At 35.6% G+C, this 21,487-nt stretch overlaps 3 protein-coding genes and 1 long non-coding RNA gene across 4 annotated transcripts; 2 read left to right on the top strand and 2 right to left on the bottom strand.

Annotated features, from left to right (window-relative positions):
- Window positions 1-1,059: 1,059 nt before the first annotated feature.
- Window positions 1,060-2,545, bottom strand: LOC136418525 (uncharacterized). Its single transcript, XM_066404611.1, has one exon. It carries the CDS (start codon window positions 2,463-2,465, stop codon window positions 1,305-1,307), a length of 1,161 nt encoding a protein of 386 aa, XP_066260708.1. The 5' UTR covers window positions 2,466-2,545; the 3' UTR covers window positions 1,060-1,304.
- A 203-nt stretch (window positions 2,546-2,748) lies between these two features.
- Window positions 2,749-4,576, top strand: temp (protein prenyltransferase alpha subunit repeat-containing protein tempura). The gene is made up of 3 exons (XM_066404492.1): window positions 2,749-2,967; window positions 3,024-3,329; window positions 3,581-4,576. The coding sequence occupies exons 1-3, from the start codon at window positions 2,897-2,899 to the stop codon at window positions 4,512-4,514; spliced, it is 1,311 nt and encodes a 436-aa protein (XP_066260589.1). The 5' UTR covers window positions 2,749-2,896; the 3' UTR covers window positions 4,515-4,576.
- Window positions 4,577-7,347: 2,771 nt separating this feature from the next.
- On the bottom strand, window positions 7,348-21,093 carry LOC136418417 (zinc finger protein 532-like). The gene is made up of 12 exons (XM_066404478.1): window positions 20,633-21,093; window positions 12,316-12,405; window positions 10,666-10,710; window positions 10,272-10,498; window positions 10,054-10,214; window positions 9,714-10,000; window positions 9,462-9,655; window positions 9,056-9,203; window positions 8,862-8,995; window positions 8,607-8,802; window positions 8,432-8,550; window positions 7,348-8,382 (listed from the first exon to the last, which is right to left on the bottom strand). Exons 3-12 carry the CDS (start codon window positions 10,705-10,707, stop codon window positions 7,455-7,457), a joined length of 2,436 nt encoding a protein of 811 aa, XP_066260575.1. The 5' UTR covers window positions 10,708-10,710; window positions 12,316-12,405; window positions 20,633-21,093; the 3' UTR covers window positions 7,348-7,454.
- Window positions 12,819-17,139, top strand: LOC136418435 (uncharacterized). The gene is made up of 3 exons (XR_010752921.1): window positions 12,819-13,020; window positions 13,480-13,585; window positions 13,888-17,139. It is a non-coding gene; the product is annotated as an uncharacterized lncRNA (long non-coding RNA).
- Window positions 21,094-21,487: the final 394 nt, after the last annotated feature.

The following is a 21,487-nucleotide window of genomic DNA, read 5'->3' as shown; positions in this document are numbered from 1 at the left end:
AAGCTTGTTTCCGCCAACGCTATAAGTCAAAGGTAAAAACAAAGGACAAAATAAATATCGAATTCGCCCCTTCCCGACTCCGATGCTTTTATCCCTTAGGGACAGTACCGGGTCGTCAGAGCAATCACAGAACTCCTGAGGTTTTTAGTGGGTAGGCGCTACAGCGAATCCCATACTATCCGATTGCCAGAAGAACAGACCAGGCGGCTTTAGAAGATTTTCCTCGTGACAGAAAAAAAAAACCAGAAGTAGTTAATTGTATACAGGGTGTCCCTTAAATGACCGCACAACACTTGACCAAAAATTCCTGAACTAAAAACGAGGCGTTTTAGGCGAATTTACCTATATCCAATGTTGCTTCGTTTTGTCGCTATAGGACGCCAAAGTTCTCAAATTATTATCGTTTTTTCCAAAAGGGGTGCCAAACGTTTTTATCGATTTTCACTAAATTTGGAACTAAAAGTTACTACATAAATTTGTGTGTGTTTTAACCTAAGCGGATTTTTTTAAAATAAAGAATTAACTAATTTATAAGCGCGAAAAGTTGCGCACGGGAGCGTCAATCGCGCGAGCGTGTTACGGTACTTTTTTGCGAGCTATCTACACGATTTTTCTCACGTACACGGACTGCATTCAGGGAAGGTAAAAATAAAAAAGTCTACTCAAATTGCAATAGAACCAATGGTTTTATTATGTTCACTGTTGAAGCAACATCGCTCACATTTGCATTAAAAACTCTTATTTAAAATCACTTCACTGTGAACATAATGTGAACGCTGGACACATCCCTATTGGACGATTAGGCCGTCCCTTTAACATTTCATGCCATTTTGTTCAATATTATTGTCGAAATTAGCATCTTTTTGCCGTTTTAGAGATTCGTAGGATATAAGTTAATGATTGTATAGACATTTTACGTAATTCACTAACATGATATATTACTATGCAGTTTTTTTATCCAAAACATTTTATTTTTAGACAATTCATTCATTTTCTAACGCACACGCATTTGTTATCGCAACTACTATCTCCACGTGTTGCAGCTACGTTCATAAGAGGCTATGGGAAAGTGACATTAGCTGCACTTAGGTTTCAGATAACAACGGTCATTTTGCAAAATATTCGCATTAATCAGTATATTCAAACATCTTTTGTATGCATATTTATTTTTATCACATTATAACACTTCTATGGAGAACTCTTAGTTTTAATCTTAAAAAAATATTAGCAGAATAGATGATCTTCAAAACGTCTTTTTCAACAATTTTATCAACAATTATTACGAGCAATTCATATTTAAAACTCTAAGAACTGTCGTGTATAAATGACTGAACAAGAGTGCTTCTAGTCAAATCAGTCGAGAATCTTTTCATACTATAATCAAGGTGCGTGTTCACATTATTATGACACTTTTCATAACGATGTACAACACACGTATTCTCAAAAAGACTTGGAATTTTTTTCCTCATAGTTTTGCTAACATTAAATTTGCTAACTCTTAAAACTGCATTAAAACTATAATCTGTCACAGCCTCAAAATTCTGCAAGACTATGGGTCTTTTTTGGTTAACATGGTTCAAACAAAACTTTTTAATGGGCAATCTCATTGTTTGAGTCTGCACCTCATCTAAAGAAGGTACCACATAATCATTGACTTTCAATGCTAAAGAATATCGGGTTTGTGCTTTGGTTCTAAAATGACAATCATAACCAATCACTTGATAGGCAATATTTAAAGGCATTTTGAAAGGCACATTATAAGAATAAAATGTTGCCCACATATTTAAGGTGTTTGACAGATTCTTTATAAGCTTAATTGCACTGTACAACAAGTTTTCCTCGTGATAAATTATGAAACTTTCAACGCTTAATAAACTATGGAAGCTCAAGAACTCAAATAAAGATTTCTTGGTAAAATCACTAGGTAAAACACACATGGTGCTATTAAAAGTAGGCTTAACTTGTACAGTGTTTACTAACATCACTGAAACGTCTTTAGATCTATTAGAGGCTCTAAATGAGACTGCAAAAGCCTCCCTGTTGTTGGCTATAAAACTACAGGAATAAAGGTAAAAAGTATACCCAGAGTTATTTTCAATCTTTAAAACAACAAATTGTCCTTTGACGGGTCTGCCCTCGTCCTCAAATAGCAAGTAACACAACTTAGGAGCTGCAGCACTGGCATGTCGAACCCCAATGCCTTTTACAAGGTTTTGTTCTATTAGAAAAGCACTAAAGATGTAAGATTTGCTGTCAATTTCCTGCCACACAGGTGGGGGTCCCCAGTCATGTTCCAGAATCAAAGAATCACTTTTTTCCAGCTCCGTAAGATTACAGGGGGTACCAAAGAAGTTGAATACTTCAAGTACATGTCTTAGACGGTTGTATTGTTGCCTGTATATTAGAAACAATGCTACACTGACTACGGAAATAAGGAGTAGAACAAGGCGTTGGTATTTTTTCATTTTATAAGAGCTTTTGTAAGGAAATTGGATATAATTAATTTAATGAAACGAAAATAAATAAAAACATAGGTTATGATGATGTGAATGTCACTTCGAATTTGACAATTGACGTTATTTAAATTGACATTTAATATACACTAGAGTATCTGTCCTTTTTGGTTTGGTGGTAAAAACTAAGATGTCAATATGCTCGCCTTGACGTAAATTTTGACAATTTACGCATAAATGATGTCTGCTAATTCACAACAAACAAATGTCAAAACTTTATATTTTTAATTTTCACGTTTTTCTAAAAAATACAATTAATAAAACTTCAAATAAAGTCATTTAATGAAACACAAACGTTACAGTGAATCAAATACATTGAACTTCCATAATCCTCATTTTGCAGTTTCCGAGTCATTCTCTGCCGTAATATAAACGGGTACATAATGGAATATGCCTCACTATCAGAAAAGATCTTAAGATCAATTCAAAAAATCATCAAAAATGACCCCGAAATGTAAGTAACTATGTCTTTATCTCCCAATATACCCTACAATCCATTTTGTACTGTAGTGAAGATTTTGGGATAGTTCCAACAGATGACAACTCCAGAAACAAAAGTCCTGTTTTATACGAAAACCACCATTTAGGGCTTGAATCTTGGTGCGTTAAGTACGTTTACGATTACGTCTGTGCAAAACTCATGCAAGTGCGAAGTAACTTAACAGAAAACAAAATTGTGTCCAGCATAAAAGAAGATTTAAATTATTTGCTTATTGGAGCCCTGTTAATTAATCCTGATGTAACTACTTTTTGGAATATGAAAAGGGAATTGGTTAAGAGTGATGTATTGAATTGCGAAGGAGAGCTATCATTTAGGTATGTTTTAAACTATTGAAAACCTAAGTTTTTATCTTGAATGAATGAATGATTTATGGAATAAAACTTTCAATTATTATATCCATGTGAGGTGCACAAGTGCAATGCTAAAATTTCGTGAAAACCTTGTTCCTACGATATAATAATTGCAACCTCCATATTCATTCACCACTTGATTCATCATTTATAAGCAAATTCCTGTACCCAAAAAGTGACCGTGTTCCATACATAAAACTGGAACAATTTTGCAGTAAATTGGTGTTAACAAAAAAACCCAAATCCAATGAGGCATTCTCATATCGTCGATGGCTCATCACCCTCAGTATAAACAAATACAGAACAGGACTGGGCTTCTTACCATTGCACAGTCTTCTTGATTCTGAATTAGCACTGTGTACTCAGACTGCTTCCAGTTCACCAAACAACTATCACTCATGGACACATAGAGAGTGGATTTTTTCATTGTTTTTGCCTCATTTTCCCAGCATTGTTATCACAGAACTCGAATTCAGTGAACAATGGATTAATGGGCATGTTTCTGAACATTCAGGGTACCACTATAGGCAGGTAGTGATTCACAGTTATAGGCATCATAAGAATTTGAGAATGCCCGTGGACTGTTTCTATAGAGTAAGTACTAAGTTAAATTTGTCAGATCAGTGGGGAAATTTCGAGGAATTGTTGGTGTTTTTATTGGGACCTTCAGCAAAGATTAAAGAGTATAACTATTATGTAAGTTACATATTGCTGTTGTTGTATGAGCTCCAAGATGTTATTTGTTATATTGATAAAGAATACATTGAGCACGAGTCTCTTTGGCTTCACCGAAGATCAATCATTTATAAACTACTTGAAATATCCCATGATTATCTGGGTGAACAGATGAATCCCAATAGTAATTTAACAGAGTTTAACTCACTCTCCAGTGAACTGGGAGCCTCAAACAACATAATCACGTCAATTTCTAATGACACCAATTACAAGGGAACGCAGGCCAAAATATTTAAGTCTCAACCTACTAAGTTTGAATCCACTAGTTTGTGCCAGATTTTGTATGACAGTGAAAGAGATTTTATAAAGAGAAATAGTCTGAGGAGTGCCCTGCAAAGTGAATATGCTAAGAGATACGAAAAGTGGCTTAAATATGTTGTGGGATTCAATATAGATTTGTGTTTTATTGATTAACTCAATATTTCGATGTTTGGAAAGATATTGTTATGAGGGTCTGATTAATAATTTGAAGGTAGGAGAGTCGCATTTAAATTGCGATTGTAAGGTAAAGTTTTGGGGATTTGGGAGAAGTTGAAATGTGCTTTTTTAAGCAGTTATGGAAAATAATTATTTTGTTAAAGTTGTAAATACAGAGAAATTGTTCCAACGGACGTTGTCCTCCTCTCTAGCTTAGGTTTCCTGAAAACAACCAAATGATATAATAGGTAACTAGCGACATTACTAGGAAATCTTGCTGCCATAGCATGAATGATTTTTCAAGTGGGTTTTAACCATCTGAGTACTTCGCTTTGTATTAAAAATTTCAAGTGTGGTTTTATCTGTTAAATATTATGAATTTAAATTTATGGCATTAAATTTCAATATAATGACATTCCACAAAAAAAGTGTGGGATGTTTAGAGGTCAAAAGGAACTTGCAGCACACGCTCAATAATGTAAACTAATTTAAATCAAGTGTAATTCGCATTATCAAAATGTTTACATTAGCGAACCTGATTTATTAAAGAAACGCTTAAAACATATATATGATAAAATAAACAAATATTCTAATAGCGATAAGTATTTTTTAATTAGAAGCAAAAAAATCTGCGATTTTAGTCTGCGTAAATTAGCGATTAGTATTGCCTTCCAATGCCTGAGCCGTAATTTACGAAGAACTAAAATGTCTGTGTATAATACTTCTCGTTCAGCCCAATCTAAAGCTTGATTAAAAACTAGTATAGCTTGCGTGTCAGTCACTACACCTGTAACTTCAATGGAAACGTCCTCACTGTCCATAACTTCCTCCTTATTTACATCGTTCGTCTGCTTATTTTCTTTCACAAATTAACATCAATTGGAGTGCAGACAATGTTGGGATTCATTATTTTCAATAAAACTGAAGCACTGGCAACTACATGAGCATTGGATTGCAATTGTTTCCTAATTGCGCTTAAGGGAACATCATCTTCATCGTTACCATTAATACAAAAGAGATTGTTCCAACATTCTTGGATACTTTGTTGATGAACTGCATTCCAGGCCATTATGCAAATTTAAAACAGCTTCTCGTAATGTCACCTGTTTCAAAGTCTCAGATATGTTTTCAGGATTCTTTGATAAGACAGACGAAAGTAGAAATTTCGAAGTATAATTTGGTGAGTCTTATTACGTTCTGGTCCACGAGTTGAATTAATGAAGTTACATTGGGTGGTATGTACATGACAAAAATTGATCCGTCCTCGCTCCTCGGTTGTTGTTCCGGAAGACATCTTGGTGCATTATCTAATAGTAACAACGCTTTTATTGGAAGTTTCTGTTTTTTAGGACTTTTTTACCAGACTTATTTCACAACCGTTTAAGTAAAACTAGGGTTTTATAAAGATAGCATGTACTCTCTGCCACTCTTCTCATACAACACTGTTCCCTTTTCCTATTTTACCCCTGGTCACGGGCACTTATCCCTATCGCTCAACTAACACCTCTTCCCGGCTATCGACCACTTAATTTATGGTGGTATGGTATTTGCCGAGGTCGAACCTTCATAGTTACGTACTTGTCCTCTTGTTTTTTCTGCCCAGATGTTATATACCGTGTTCCTAACACTACGAAGTAAATAATCCTCAAATTATGAATATGTAGAATATTTGTGATTAGAAATACCTCAGGCACAAAGCACTTGTGGAACCATTTCAGGAATATACTCTAAATCATCCAAGCGGTTTTTGAACAGTCATAATAAACAGGAATATTAAAATTTTTAAATGAGCCCGGATTTTTTGCTTTTCCTATTATCATTGGTTTTATTTTGTGTCAACCATTAGCATTAGTATAGGCTAGAAACGTTATTCGTTGTTTCTTCGACTTTCTACCCGGAGCAGACTTTTCAAATGATGCAGCATAGGTTTTCTCTGGTAACATTTTCCAATAAAGACTACTTTCATCGGCGCTATAAATTTGTTGCATTCTTAAATCTAGCTCTTTAGTTGGTCTTGTCAATTTTTCTCTGAATGGTTGTGTTAATTGTGGTTGTGCTGTAATTTCTCACCAGATATAGGGAGCAGTCGAATTACATATCTTGTTTTGAATCGGTGCAGCCAGCCATCACTAGCTACAAAATGTTCAGTCTCTTAAGTTTTTCATTTAACAAGTTCAGCCCTCTCTTTGATTATTTCGCCGCTAATTGCGACGTGCTTTTTCCGCTACTTTAAAAACCACTTATACAGGGAATTTTCCATTTTAGGCACCTTCGCATTTTTTTAAGTTTTCCTATTTCCCAGACCTCCAAATGTACTGCACGTTCTTCTTAAAATTTGTGTTTTTAAACGCTTAATTTTGCAGATTGTTGCCTTCGATATTCCGTAATTTTTTGCTAACTGTGTCACTCCCGAGCCAGGTGCAACCTCGTCAATGATTTTTACTTTGTCATTTAATTTTAAGCACTTTCTTTTACAGGATGTGGATGCCATAGCAGTAAGAATGCCTAAACGCGTGCATGTACTTGCTTAAGTTCAAAAATGAAATGTAAACCCATTTTAAACCGTCATTCGACCGATACTGTGCGTCGTACTTTATCACAGAGGTGGTTCCTTACATAAATCGGGAATTAACAGTCGCCAAGAACTGTTTACATTAACGCAGTATTTTCATTAGTGCGCGTTTACGTTATCGAGCGTCTGCTGTATTTAGCAATGAAAAGTGAAAAACATGTTATTATTAGTATTGAAATTGTTAAAGTAAGATTAAACAAGGTTGAATTAAACAGACCTTCGTCCATTAAAACATTTAGATCCCCGAACCTTAATAATTTCTTATGTCTTCAACCCACCTTTAAAACGAATTTATGTTCTATGTATTTATCAACTTTATTATCAAACTGAGGAACGTCTACATAGAAAATGACAGTCTATCTAACTTAAATAGAATTCTTAATCAAAAAGGCCATCCCATGAATACGAAAATGTTTATTGTGCAACTCAGCAGTTTCAAATTGATCCAGGCACACTTTGCACTGATTTTCTTTCACGTTATTCGCCAAATATGGCGCTTTTACTATCTTAGCCAACTCGTTCACTGCGCTCTTATCGAAGCAATCGTTCACCATAAAATACTCTTTGGCATCAGAAATGTTATGATAGTGCAAAAGGTGTTTCACCAATGAAGGTTTTACCACAAAACACTCCCCACATTCCATACATTGGTAAGCCGTGGAAATATGCCTGTGCGTTTTAACATGCTTGTGAAAAGCCTCCCTTTCCAGCTCTTTGTAGTTGCATAACCTACATTGGTAAGTCCCATCAAAAGGAATGGCTTCTTCCGCAGTCAAATCCGGCTCTTCTAATTCAGATTTCCTTGGCCTACTGCTAGGTTTGTGCCGCTTTCGCGGGCGGTTTTCATCACTAGAATCACTCCGGTTTTTTTGCGGAGAATTTTCATCTAAGTCGCTGGAGCTTAAGCTTCTGTTCAACACCTCAGAATCTGGATTAATGTCCAGTTTTTCGACGTATACTTGCGGCTTAGCGTATTTGCACTCGATCTGATGACGACGTCTTTCGTTGAAGTCGATCTGGGCTTTGCAAAGGATACAAACACATTTATCTGGTAAATTTCCGGAGGGTTTTTTCACGGTTCCTACACCTCGCATGCGGCCTACTTGAAGGAGGCATTTGTTGCAGTAGGAGGAGGGTTTGGATTTGAGGCATATTATTTTGTTTTTGCATGATTTGCAGAGTCCGGATATGTACTTCGAAGGTACGAAGTTTCCAGGAGTTCGGACGCGTTTTGGTACTCCCCCTTTATGTACTTTGCAGTTTAGCTGGTGGGTAGCCATAGTTTGGACAGATCTGCGAAAGACTAACTTCAGTAACTGAAAAAAGCAGTTACCTAACTCACCTAAAATAGCATTTGCAGAACTTGCACATGAAAATGTAGATGCAGCGTGAAAGGTCCCTGCAATGGAAATCCAGATGTTTTTTCATTTGTTGCAAATTCATGTCCTCTCTTCGACAGCACTAGAAACAAATAGAATTCAGCATTCTCCTTCAAATTAACTATATTAAACACTCACAGAACATGAAAACGACTTCAAAATATTCCCGCTCTCTTCCTTATGGCTCAAACAGTGATTTTCACAATCCTCCAACTGAGTAAACACCTCCTTACACGTGCTACACATGTAGCTAGTATCGATATGAAGTTGCTTGAAATGTGGCCCAAATGTCGCTTCAGATGCGAAGATTTTCCCACAACGTCTTCCAGGACATCTGAAGGTACACATATTACCAGCCTAACCCTAACAGCTTACAGAGTTTGAAGACTTTACCTAAACCTAACTGACTTGAACAAATGGAAACAAACTTCATCCATGTGATTCACAAGCTGAACGACTTCCTTAAATTCGATTCCACAATCCGGACAGACGTATGGGGCAGCGTTGTCGTGGATTCTCAAGTGCGCCTAAATCATAATTTATGAATTTTTTTTTTGGAATTTTCAGAAATATGTCAGCAGGCTCACGTTATAAGAGCAAGCAGTAGGTGAGATCAATTTGCATCTACCGCAACGGTAACCTTCACTGCAGGGCCTGTTTTCACCCAAATAGTGGCTACTTATGGCACCAGATACTTGTACAAGACATTCAGGGCATTTAGTCGTATCTTCACCGCTGTAAACAGTGAGAAACTTCAATCTTTGTTAAAGCTAGATCTGAGATCAATCATTTTGGGTTTTGGGGAGCTCAAAGAGTTTCATATTACATAACATATTAACAATTCTAATAGAGTCAATGTCTAGTAACACATCTTAATTAACATGCACCTAGGATAACTGTTAACAATGTTCAATGATCTTAACACATAAACAATGGGTTGCCCCATAACTTTAATGTCACATATACATATGCATATTCATATATTAAACTCACGTAATATTTAAAATAGCAGGCTGCTCTGTGGGTTCTTCGATGGTCTCTACTTTAGTTATAACGGGCATTACCATAAAATGATCGATCCCGTTAGACATTCCTGAGCTCTCGTTCGGAGCTTGATTTCCCGAAGTGGTGTCCAGTCGTTCTTGGGTCTTAGAAGGCACATCCATAACCTCCTGAGAAATACTTATCTATAAATTGCAAAACTTCTCAAAAATGAGAACACAAAAATTATATCAACATTCTTACCTGATCATTTGCAGGCTCTTCAACCTCAGTCTTAACTCCTGTTGCCTGTTGCTCACTCTCCTCATTCAGTCTGTTGCGCATCCCTTCCTGCAACTCCTTCAAAGTCTGTAGACTAATAAATTCACACTTTGGCACGTTTTTGGCCACTTGTTTCAAAGACAAAACTTGCGCCTCCCCGTCTCCATTATGGGTGTTGATCATCAAATTTGAAGGTGTGAGATTGACTACGTCACTACCCTTGTCTTCAGGCTTGGGGGAGTAAAATTGGGTATTTATAAAGTAATCACCTAGACAAGCAAAGGAAAAGTAATGTCATGTTTCTTGTTCTATTTCAAGCAACCTTCAATCGGTTCTTCTTCGTGATCAAAGAGATAGGGCACATCAGGATGCCTAGTAAATCCCGCCAGGTCAAAGGGCAAAGTCGATATTTCTATGTGTTTTAGGTTGATCGAGCCCTTGTTGAGATTATAGTGCTTTCGACAGTGAAGTAGAAGAGCACATCTAAAAAAATTAGTAATAGATCCAACTTCTTTCCAAGTTTTTTCATTAATTTTTAACCTGTTATAAAAGATCGGCTGCTCATTTGGGCACTCTGAACAGTTCAACTTGAAAATGATGGTTCTTCGATTAATATGGTCAAGAAAGGACTTTTTGGAATAGAACATATGTCGGCACGAATAGCAAGGGTATACGTGCAGGCCTAAAGCGGGCTTAAATGCGATCCACTCTTTGCAGTCATCGGGAAATAACATTTCCCATTTCACGTCTGAAGAGTTCCGGGAGAACTAAAAATTGTCCTTTGTAGTAAAAAATTGAGGAAATAGACTGGGATTAGTTCAATTTAGTAATTTATGCTGAGATGGATCACTCAACAGTGGTGCGAACTATAAAATATTATTTGATTTTTGCACGGAGACGCAGCCGTGGAAATTGATGATTGAAATATACTTACTGAAAACATGCCTTGATTGGCAGGGGCCTTCGAGGGAGCCATTGCCTAAAAAAAGAACAATATATTGTACAGCAAGCACGAAAAGTTACTCATTGCGCATGAGCCGCTGGCGAGTGCAGTAACTCAGACAAGTAGGAAATGATCATTTCGTGCAAGTTGCACACAATATTCTTTCTAATCGTACAAAAATTTGTGAAAAATAAAAGCTATTTGTTGCTTAAAATTTCAAAATTCGACACAACTGTCAGCAAAATAGCCGCCGTCCCGTTGAACTTTGTTTATTTTGCTTCGTTGCCATGGATACTGATACGAACCGGTGGGAAATAAGCTTATTTTCATATTGTTGCGCGCGCAACCCGTAGGAAATGAAAATATAACGACGATCTAGAGTCGTTTAAAGTCATTTTTGCGTCGGTAACAATGCAATATCCTGACAGTGGTAGGAAAAATACTTTGCATTATCTTTATTTTCTTTTCTTTCCATGAGGGTCAAAGAAGTAACTGGCTTCGATCATGAGGGGTAATAAGACATCAAGGTTTTTTCGAGGTTTTCTTGAAATTTACCGTCTCACTCGAGTTATAGATACTGTTAGTAACCTCAGGTTACTCAACGTTACGCATTTTGAATTCCGACACAAATTCCACATGAGCTTTTTTGGAACGTTACTCGGGCTAGCTCGATCACCACGTGTACTCGAGGATTTTTAACTGTTAATTCAGGTTTAAAATGTATTAGAGCTGAAATTTGGCAAAAATAACAGGTTACTTGGTTGCGAAGAGCCCTAAGACCCTACGGTACGACCACGGTTCAAAAGCGGGTCTACAGCTAAACCGGTTTTTAAACCGTGGTTCAGCGACCGCAACAGATACTTGAACCACTTCACAAGAATAGCATTCCTGACGCAACCTGTCACAAATGACATTAATTTGACAGCAATGCTATGCTTATGGAATGGTTCCAGTACCGCTTTTGGTTCAGTTTAACCGAACCATGATCGGACGACTGGGTCTCAGTAACTCTGAGGAAACAGTTATTTGTTTCACAAGGCGAACGAGGACTCAATTTGCTATTAAAGCGACATTTACGGCCGAAGCGAAAACCACTGCATGAAGTGAGCTGAAGCAGCAAAGCTGCGTTTTATCAGAGTAAAACGCATTTTTTTCTTGAACTCTTTCTTCGATTAAAATATTTTGATTTTTGTACGTTTCTTGTAAGAATTTGGAATTTTCTAGTTTTAGTGCCAGCCATCATAGTTGTAAAGAAATCATCGTAAACCATTTTCAAATTTCAACGCCCACCCTGTGGTTCTGTAAGGAACCATTTCCGGGCCCACGTTTATACGTCATTTTTTATGACAACAATCATCTTAATCTTTCCGTCGCCGTGCGATAGTAGTAATAACACCCTGTATAACATATCGAAGCTGGTTAACTTATTAATTGAACGGCGCTACTACCTTTCCTTTGAATTTTAAACGGAACGGTTAAAAACAAGATCACTGCGACCAGCTGTACGAAATGATATTATGTGACACAGTAATGAAATGAATCAATTCTACACCCAATATCACGTTCGGAATGGGCAATTTCCAAGGAAGTGTTAGAGAAAATATTCTCTACTGCCAACTTCTTCATTCTCTAGATACTTACCGCTAATTAAAAAGCCGTATGAATGTAACCTGTGGGGGTGCCGTTTTATTGCGAACTCTAGATTTTGGTACCGCTTTCCTATGGGAAACCCTATCTTGAAAATGTGTTGATTAGTCGATTGAAAAGATAGGCAGTAAAAAACTTTTACTGCCGATTGTCTACAGTGTGTCTATTTAAGTTAGAATCACATGAAAAACTTTTTTATTATTAGTTTTAGGGAAAAAATTATTCTTCGTAAAATTCTACATCGTCATAAATCCAAAATGAAATAATCAGACATCAAATCTTTGGAGTTGTATACCAGCTTCCTTAAAAATATGAATTTTCCTTCCTATTGTTAGTTTCAATAATACGTATTTATCTCTTGTTTATTGAAAACGTGATAACTTTTCGTTTCTTAATATGTTTTCATAGCAATTACGCAATTTACATACGTAATTAATACATAACAATCACTTATTTTGCTAATAGGAAAACGCAAAGAGTCAATCATTTTTGTAACTATGTAGAATTATGTACTGTAGTTTCAACTCATAGCGCCTTTCATTCAAAATATTCAATCGTTTTTTGACAATGAAGTTCGATATGTGTTAGAATATTTAACCCTTACAAGAACGTCAGCAAATTTGGTTTCAACAAGACGGTGCCTCATGTCACGGTACGATAGCTGTTAGAGAGTACCTTCAAAATGTTTTCAATAGAAAGGTAATTCACGTTCAAATGATTTTTGGCCTGCTAGATTTCCTGACTTAACCCCTATGGATTATCTCTTATGGGGTTGTTTAAAACAGAAAATCTACCAGTACTGACCGTTTCAAGATAGCAATCAATTTGAAAAGGATAATTTCGGAAGGACATCGGGAAATTACTCCAAATAATGTGATAGTCAACGTACTACCTCTTATGGCGGTCGATAAAATGGATCACCGCTTTTCAATCGTTAGAGCGGCGGTGGATCAATTTTTAAATCATATACGCAAAATCATTCTAATATTTAATTAAGCACCTGTGTGCTCCGAACGTACATAATTTGTTTTTTAAACACTCTGTATATATTTGAGTAAAAAGGGCATATGTGACTTTCTATTTGACTACAATCAACCTCAATAGGACACTAACGTTAAAAAAAATTCTTTGTACCACTTGGGACATATTTCATTTCAGATTTCTGCGCCAGTAAGAGTTGAGGAAATTTGGCAAAAGGACGATTAAATGTTTCGAAGGAGACGGTGGCTATTTCGAAGCGCTAGTGAAATGACTTAAAACTAAGGTAAATAATCCTACATAGCTACACAAATTATTAACTCTTTCTTATCTTTTCCTATCAGCAAAATAAATGATTTTTATGTATTGTTATGTTATGCATGTGTTATTAATTACCTATTTAAATTGGGTAATTGTTATGATAACGTATTAAAAGACGAAAAGTCATCATGTTTTTAATAGAAAGAGATAAATGTACGTTATTGAAACTAAGAATAAAATTTTCTTGAAAAAAATTTAAATTTAAAAAAAAATTGGGGGGGGGGGGGGGGTAGACCAAAAATTTGATGTCTAATTATTTCATTTTAGCGTTAAAGCCATGCAGAGCTTTTTATGAAGAATAATTTTTTCCCGTACAATTAATAATAAAAAAATGTCTCATATGATTCCAGCTTAAACAGACGCACTGTATATAATATAGACTTTCTTTTAGCAGTCTAAAACCGTTTCTCCTTCTTATATTAAATATTTCAAATTTGCCGAGTTTTATTCAACACCCCATATGATATGGTGGTCAAAAATTCTGGGAGTAAATCTGTAGATGAGTTTAGGAAAAAAGGTGATATGAACATAGGTCCGTTTTCGCTTCCTGTCTGAAATACAGGCTGATAAAAAAATCAGCTTTTCCTAAGAACTCCGTTTCGGCATTAAATCATTTTATGAAAATTAGAGAACGTAAAATAGGCATAGAGACGCATCTTTCAAGGGGAAAGTAAAGTTTTTAATTTCACCAGTGGCGTACCCATTGATGTGATCCTAGACATTTTAAATGAAGAACATGAAACATCATTGGTTTTTAAAAAATAAAAAGAATTTTCTGAATTTCTCATATTTATGTGGAAAACTTATCTCCTGAATATTTTTCATAACGCTTACCGTTTTCGTGGGAAAAATTAAAAAAGAAGAAACATTACCTTCTAACTAACATTAATTACGGAATTAGTGAAATTGAAATCATTGTTTTCCCCTCAAAAAACGTGCCTACACCTATTTTATTTCATTTTCAAAAGAACGTTTAATGTCAAAACAGAATTTGTAAAAAAGAACTAAAAATGCCTCACCCTGTATCTTAGACAGGAAACGAAAACGGATCTATGTACATACGAACTTTTTCCCCTAAAATCATTCACGGATTCACCCCCTGAATTTTTGCCATACTATTATGAAACACCCTGTATATAAATGCTACAAAACGACTGGCCAGGGTTTTTTTTTAAATATCTATGTCAATTATGTTCGTTATGACTATTGTATTCATGTTCACTGTGGAAGCCTGCCCCATTTCCACTGAAGTGCTCATGCAAAGTAGCAGGAAATGTTGCTGCAACAGTGAACATAAGATAACCAGAGTCAGGTTTCAGTTCGAGTCTCGGCGCATCCGCCATAAGTACAGAAATTCGGTTGAAATAGTATTTCACTAAGAATTCTTTAAAAAGCGTTTAACACATAGTAAGTAGGTAAAAAAAATAAATATTAAGAGCGTGCATCTTGCAACATCTATTAACACCAGCAACAAAGCAGGAATAAGGTCCCTGGATTTTTTTACAAATGTTAAAGGTGAAAATTTCCACCCTTAAATTTTCCTTTTTTGAAAATTCTCCGGAAGATTTTCTCGTTTAATACGGCAATTTCTCCATTATCCATTGCATTTTTTCGTTTCTCGACGTTCGAAGACAGTTGGACACAGGACAAGCTCATATTTTGTACATTTATAGGTGTATGTTAGTATTTTTTGGAAATGAAACGACTTAAAGAGTTCATTTAATTAAACTGTTAATTTCCAAGTATCATGTATTTCAAAGAAATTTTCCGGGAAATTCCTAGAAAATTTTTCTCCGGCTGCCATAATGGAAAAACTTTGCCCAACTAAATTTGCGAGAAGCATCGAAATCAAATCAGTCGTTCGCGAGAAATTGAATTTACAATTTTTCCAATTCCATTTCTATTACCGATTTACTGAGCGTTTAAAACGAATCAGAGGCAGTAAAACTTTGGATTAATCTTAATTTTTTCAAAGTGACTCTCGCCCCGTACATTTTCAGCACTACTGAGATACCTATACAGGGTGTCCAGAAATAACATTCAAATATTTTGAGAGGTGATTCTAAAGATTAAAATAATTTAAAGAAATCTCATAACTATTCCCCAAAAATCGCTTCTTAAAGAAGCTAGAACCCCTTAAAGGAACTCTGAAAATGATTTTGTTCGCAATATTTCCGAAACAGTTTTCCTCTAAAATTATGAAACTCGGTATATTGTAGTGAGTTGGACTGGGAAAACTCTTTTGTATTTATAATTGCAAATTTTGATCAGGGGCGTCACATACAAGGGGTCTCCTGGGTAAATGTTGCCCTAACTTTTTTGTTCGTGACATTTCTTAATTTTTCAAATTAAATTTCTGAATCGCAAATACTTTTAAAGAACAAAGGTTCTCTTAGTTCATCTCTTTAGAATAAACCGTTTTTCCAGAAAAGTGGGTTTATATGAACCGATGCACGATTACATGGACATCGAAATGCATCTTAATGAACCTAATAAGGATCCTTGTAATAGAAATATTTTCTTCTTAGCCAGCACTAACGAGGCTAATTTCACTACGGGTTTATCACTTACTCACAAAAATTGTTGAAAATGGCCTTCGTCCATCTCGATGAATCCTCCAATATTTTTCTTCATAGGTTTCAATGTCCATGTAATCGTACATCGGTTCATAAAAACCCCCTTTTTTGGAAAGCGATCTGTTCTAACAAGATGAAATAAAAGGACCTTTGTTACTTAAAAATATTACGATTCAGCAATTTAATTAAAAAATTTTTTAAATGTCACAAACAAAAACGTTAAAGCAACATTTACGTAAGAGACCCCTTATATGTGACGCCCCTGATTAAAATCTGCAATTTTAAACACAAAAGAGTTTTCCCAATCCAGTTCATTACAGTGCACCCAATTTCGTAATTTCAGCGCAAACCGTTTCGAAAATATTGTGAAAAAATAATCTTCAGTGGTTCCTCTTTAAGGGGTTCTAGTCCCTCTAAGAAGCAATTTTTGGGGGATTTTTATAAGAACTTTTTTTATTATTTTAATCTCTAGAATCACCTCCCAAAATGTTTCTACATCATTTCCGGACGCCCTGTATAATTAGTTTTATTTTTGCAAGATATCTGCTTGTTCTTCGCCTTACTTATGAAATTGCATGTGAGTATTTTTAAATCAGATCTCCATCGAATTAAAAAATAATTTTACTACAAAAATTGAAGTAAAAAAATATTAATTTGGTAGTGAAGGTTTACACAATCATTGGCATTTAGACTTTTTACCTTGTGAAATTTTCAAGTTTGTCTTTTATATTTTTAAAATACGTAGAACTCTGCTCTGAGAAGTTTGAAAAATTGTACAACTGTTACTGACAAAAATTCCAATCTATCATAAACTTCAGAGACGTAAAATTCATAATGTAGGACTGAACAATAAAAAAGCTTTATTATTTAAGAGGATTTTAATTACGAAATGTACTCGATTAATGAAACAAGTAAATATATATACTATACATCCAATACATAATTGATTCAAAAACTTTTTAATGCCCAGGCAGTAAAAGGATTACTTTACACCCTAGGCACTAAAAGTGACACTTTACAGTCGGTCTTGTGTAATTAGAAGGTCACTTTTTTGCCAAACTGCGAAAAACATTATTGTTAATTATTGTTAAAAAACGCATTCAGACCTCCATCCCCCAAATGACAAGTTTAGTAAATACAGGTGCTTTATTCATGTCACTACAAAAAATTTAATTTACATATGAAATAAGCAGGAACATAGTTATCCTTAATATAGTACGTCTAGAAAGTATTTAGATTTTTGAGAAATTTAACTACATTTTTGCACTTTTCGATATTGAGCTTTCTAAGTGATATTTTACCACAGATGGCTTTGATTGGCAGTAAGGTAACTTGACTGTTGTAAGAAAAGGCCACGTCGTCATGGTAAAATGTGTCAAAACGTAAAAAAGCGATACAATAAATAAAAAAATAAATATTTTTTTTATTTATTATATAAAAAAATAAATATTTTTATTATTTATTGATATCTAGCCAATGAGAATTGAGGTCGAGCGAAAAGCGCTTCGTACCAAAATTCAGTTAGCAACAGCCATTCTAAAATTATGGCAAGTAACTGAAAAATGTGCATTCAATTTACTCTTGGACATCCCCGATAGACTGCAGACGTGTTTGAGGATGAATGGCCAATGCATCAGCCTCTTGGTAAAGTTGACAGTACATTGATCTAGCGGCTCTAAACTAGACAACACAACAACATATTAAAATTATAATTTAAATATTCTTTGAAACTATAAAATCTATTGTAAAGTATCGTAAATACTCTCTCTGATATTTGGGGGGTTTTAGGGGGAAACTTAGAGAATTAAACACTGGGAGTAACACATTATAAAATTTCATAGTCCACTAACCAGCGCTGTCCTGACATCTTTGCAGCCCTCACCAGCCGACAAGGACCATGTTGTCTCTTGTCCTGGACTCACATTGGAGCACATCTCTGTATCACTAACATATCCCGATTCCGTCCCACGTTCGATTCAGGCATTGGCCTATCAACATATCAAGCTGCATGAAAGCACGTCGACACTCATTCCTGCATCCCAACCTTGCCGTTGACCTCACTGCTCTTCTCTGAACGGAAAAAAGCTTCCAATATCCCCACATAATCAATAGAGCATAAGCAATATGTCAGTGGACTGATGCACGACAAGTAGCCCGAAGTATCACACTTGACACATTGTCATTGACATTTTTGGCTGCAAACGCGGCTCACAAGTTTACTGTCAGGGCAGCAATGTTTGTCCTGCTACAGCACTGGCTCCAGGATCATTTCAAGAAACTTGACCTCCTCTAATGTTACACACAGTAAATGTAATCGTTTAGGCCCATCCTGATTTAGTGAAAGTCTGTTTGTAGAGAACCAGGTCTTTGCTTTATTCCCTGCTTCGATAGGGCTGTCAACGCAATCTTTTAAGGAGTCGTTGAAAATGGAAATACCAGTATTATCTAAACACACACAATAATAAGTGATCATTAACAAAAACTCGCAGCAAGCAGTGAACCATAGACGTATGGCGTGGATTAAACTGTTTCCTTTTTACCATCACACATCCGACAAAGAAGAAACTAGCTGATGGGATGAGTTTATCCAACGTATAGATGTACATATGACCTTTCCGCGCTTCCGTGAGTTTTTTTAATGATCACCCTTAAATGTACATGTCACCCTCATGGTGTTGCACATTAATAAAGTCATTTATTTAAGTAATAAAAAAAACTGGTCTCGGGACAGCCCCTGTGGACTTCACTCAGTATTCCTTGCTCTGTAGAGAGTTGTCCATTAACCTTTACTATCAGTTGCTGGCTAGAATAGTAGGATTCAAGCAAGTTTACACTCTCAATGGAAAAGTTGTAAAACTGGAGCCTCTTTGTGAAGAAGTTATGGTCTACACAGTTGAATGCCTTGCTTAAGTTACCCAAGCAAATCTGACTGTAAGTTTTACTGTGAAATGCCTCAAGTATGTGTCTCATTACATGCAAAATATATTCTATTGTGCCTCAGTTTTTCTTGAAGTCCAATCCGCAGAGTGTGAATAAGTTATTGTCTTCAAAATATTCCACAATTCTCAGTTATGCTTCTTTCTAGGACCTTTAAAACAAGTGGCAGTAAAGATATTAGTCTGTAGCTTTCTGGCAGTGTGATATGTTCTATCTTGTAAAGCTGGTGTGACCTAGATGATTCTTAAAGCACTTGCAAACATCTGTTTTGGGCAACACAGATTCATAAATATTATTACAAGAACAGATAAGGCTTTCAATATGTTCATGTTGAATCTCAAGAGGTCTTTACTGGTCTTGTCGCCAAGTTTCTTGATACACTATTGATCCAAAAGGGCGTGGACGGCAACGTGCAATCCGAGCCAAAAAGAATATCAATTGGAATCACAGGAATGCTCTAACTTACATTAACATTGTTAATAAAAAAAGTGATGATAAGATCTATGTTTATTTATGCCACATTGCTCTTGTGAGATTTTAAATCATTTTTATAAAGTTGTCATAGTCTTTCAGTGAGTTTTTATCAGGTCCAGAATGCTATTTGGATAATGCTTCATTATCAATTAATTGAGGAATGGAAGCCAATCTCTTATCATCCACAACTCATCACCAAAGCAGCCTTACAATATGCCTTCTTCCTGGGAATTACACATTATGTCCATCCTTCAATATGTTCAAGAATACTTTGAAGATTCCATCCATATTATCAGTAGCTCCAATGAAGTCCCAAGTTGTGCTTTCAATCATGTTATAGAAATTAGGCAGTTAGAGATTGAATCGATGATTTCCATTTAAAATTGGAGTATTGAGGTCCTTTGTTGAGGAAAACATCAAACACCTATTTCTTGTGTGTAAGGATATAAGACTTTGTGGAAAGTTATTAGAATTATGATATTTGTTAACTTTAGATTTAAAACATATTAGAGTTAAGTAACTTAAGGTTACCAACAGTTACCTAGTTGATGAACTGAGCCAAGTAACTTCGACCTGACTTTGCACCTACACTCTAACTCAATAAATTTTGACCTCCATAAGAAATGTGTTGATGTCAGAATACCAGCAAACTGGCATAAACCAATTCCTTAAATGTTTCATAATAGTAAGTGTCAGAGGCCAGATTCTTGATATTCCAATTCGATTTCCAACTTTGCCAAGATCTTGGAATTTCTTTGTCAGATTCATATCTGAAAAGACAATTAAACTTGATAAAGTTGCGATAGAAATCGGATCAAGATTTCAAGAATCCGGCCTGAGATTTAGCAGAACCAAGTTTAAGCTATAATTCTGCAACTCAGCCCGAAAGGCCTATATTACTACCGATATGGTTTATTCACTATATAGAAAACAAACTAAATCGTAAGTAATATGTGCCTGATCTTGATGTTGGATTAGAAAAATTAGCAGGACTGTAATAAATGTGGTTAAGTATGAATACTTACCTATTCCACACTGGGCTCACTTCTTCATATAATTAAACCTAACTGGCTGAGGAATTGCTCAACTCAGTAGTATGATCAAACTGTCAAAATATTACTTTTGTACTTCTCTGCAATTTCGTGGACGGCCCAGAGGCCTTTGAATTGAGAATTACATGGAAATTGAATCACGAAAAGTAAATTCAACTCAGAAGTCTTTTTGCTCAATGCCATATGCTGCGCTCCATCTATCATCTGTCACAGAAACTGTCTGTCTATATACCAGTCAACATTATTACTGGGACAAATCATGACGTCATCAGTCGTCATTTGTCATCGATGCCCCTCAGATTTCGAAAGAGGTTTTACTGTGGGCATTCAGTGGAGCATCAGGGTTGATCCTGGATCACAGTCGTGTCAAAAACGGCACTATCTGCCTGTTAGGCACCGTTGAAGAAGTAATCATTAATTTAAGTACATTTTTATTTTGTATTTGTATGCTTCCGGTTTCAACTTAAACGTTATTGCTTCGGTTGTTTTTCTGCTATTATTTTTTTTGTTTGCTTTTTGCATTTTTATAGCTTTTTTATTGGTATGAAAAAAATTATCGGACACCCACACATCCTTATCGAGTTGGCACAATTTTGATTTGGTTTGTGGCCCATCTTCTCACTTCAAGTTAACGTGGTGTAGCACCGTGGCAATTGAAAAATATCTATGACGGCAGATAATAAAGCGATAACAAAGGTAGCTAAAAATTATGGCCACTTTGTCTGTCGTACTGTTTAGATGGCTAAATTCGCCATTACTAATGTATTGATGTTAACTCTAACATTTGAGGTTATGCAGCCCAACAAACAATTCAGGAAACAAAGGATT

This window comes from Euwallacea similis, chromosome 35 (genome assembly GCF_039881205.1).
Source record: "Euwallacea similis isolate ESF13 chromosome 35, ESF131.1, whole genome shotgun sequence".
In the NCBI taxonomy this organism is placed as follows: domain Eukaryota; kingdom Metazoa; phylum Arthropoda; class Insecta; order Coleoptera; family Curculionidae; genus Euwallacea; species Euwallacea similis.
This window is presented reverse-complemented; position numbering and strand designations above follow the sequence as displayed.

Coding starts and splice junctions, on each gene's coding strand:
- LOC136418525 (XM_066404611.1), bottom strand. CDS start 2,465: ATGAAAAAATACCAACGCCTTGTTCTACTCCTTATTTCCGTAGTCAGT.
- temp (XM_066404492.1), top strand. CDS start 2,897: ATGGAATATGCCTCACTATCAGAAAAGATCTTAAGATCAATTCAAAAA. Junction 2,968..3,023: donor ATCAAAAATGACCCCGAAAT/GTAAGTAACTAT, acceptor TTTGTACTGTAG/TGAAGATTTTGGGATAGTTC. Junction 3,330..3,580: donor GAAGGAGAGCTATCATTTAG/GTATGTTTTAAA, acceptor ACAATTTTGCAG/TAAATTGGTGTTAACAAAAA.
- LOC136418417 (XM_066404478.1), bottom strand. CDS start 10,707: ATGGCTCCCTCGAAGGCCCCTGCCAATCAAGGCATGTTTTCA. Junction 9,204..9,461: donor CCTGCTATTTTAAATATTAC/GTGAGTTTAATA, acceptor CACTGTTTACAG/CGGTGAAGATACGACTAAAT. Junction 8,996..9,055: donor CTACTGCTTGCTCTTATAAC/GTGAGCCTGCTG, acceptor ATTATGATTTAG/GCGCACTTGAGAATCCACGA.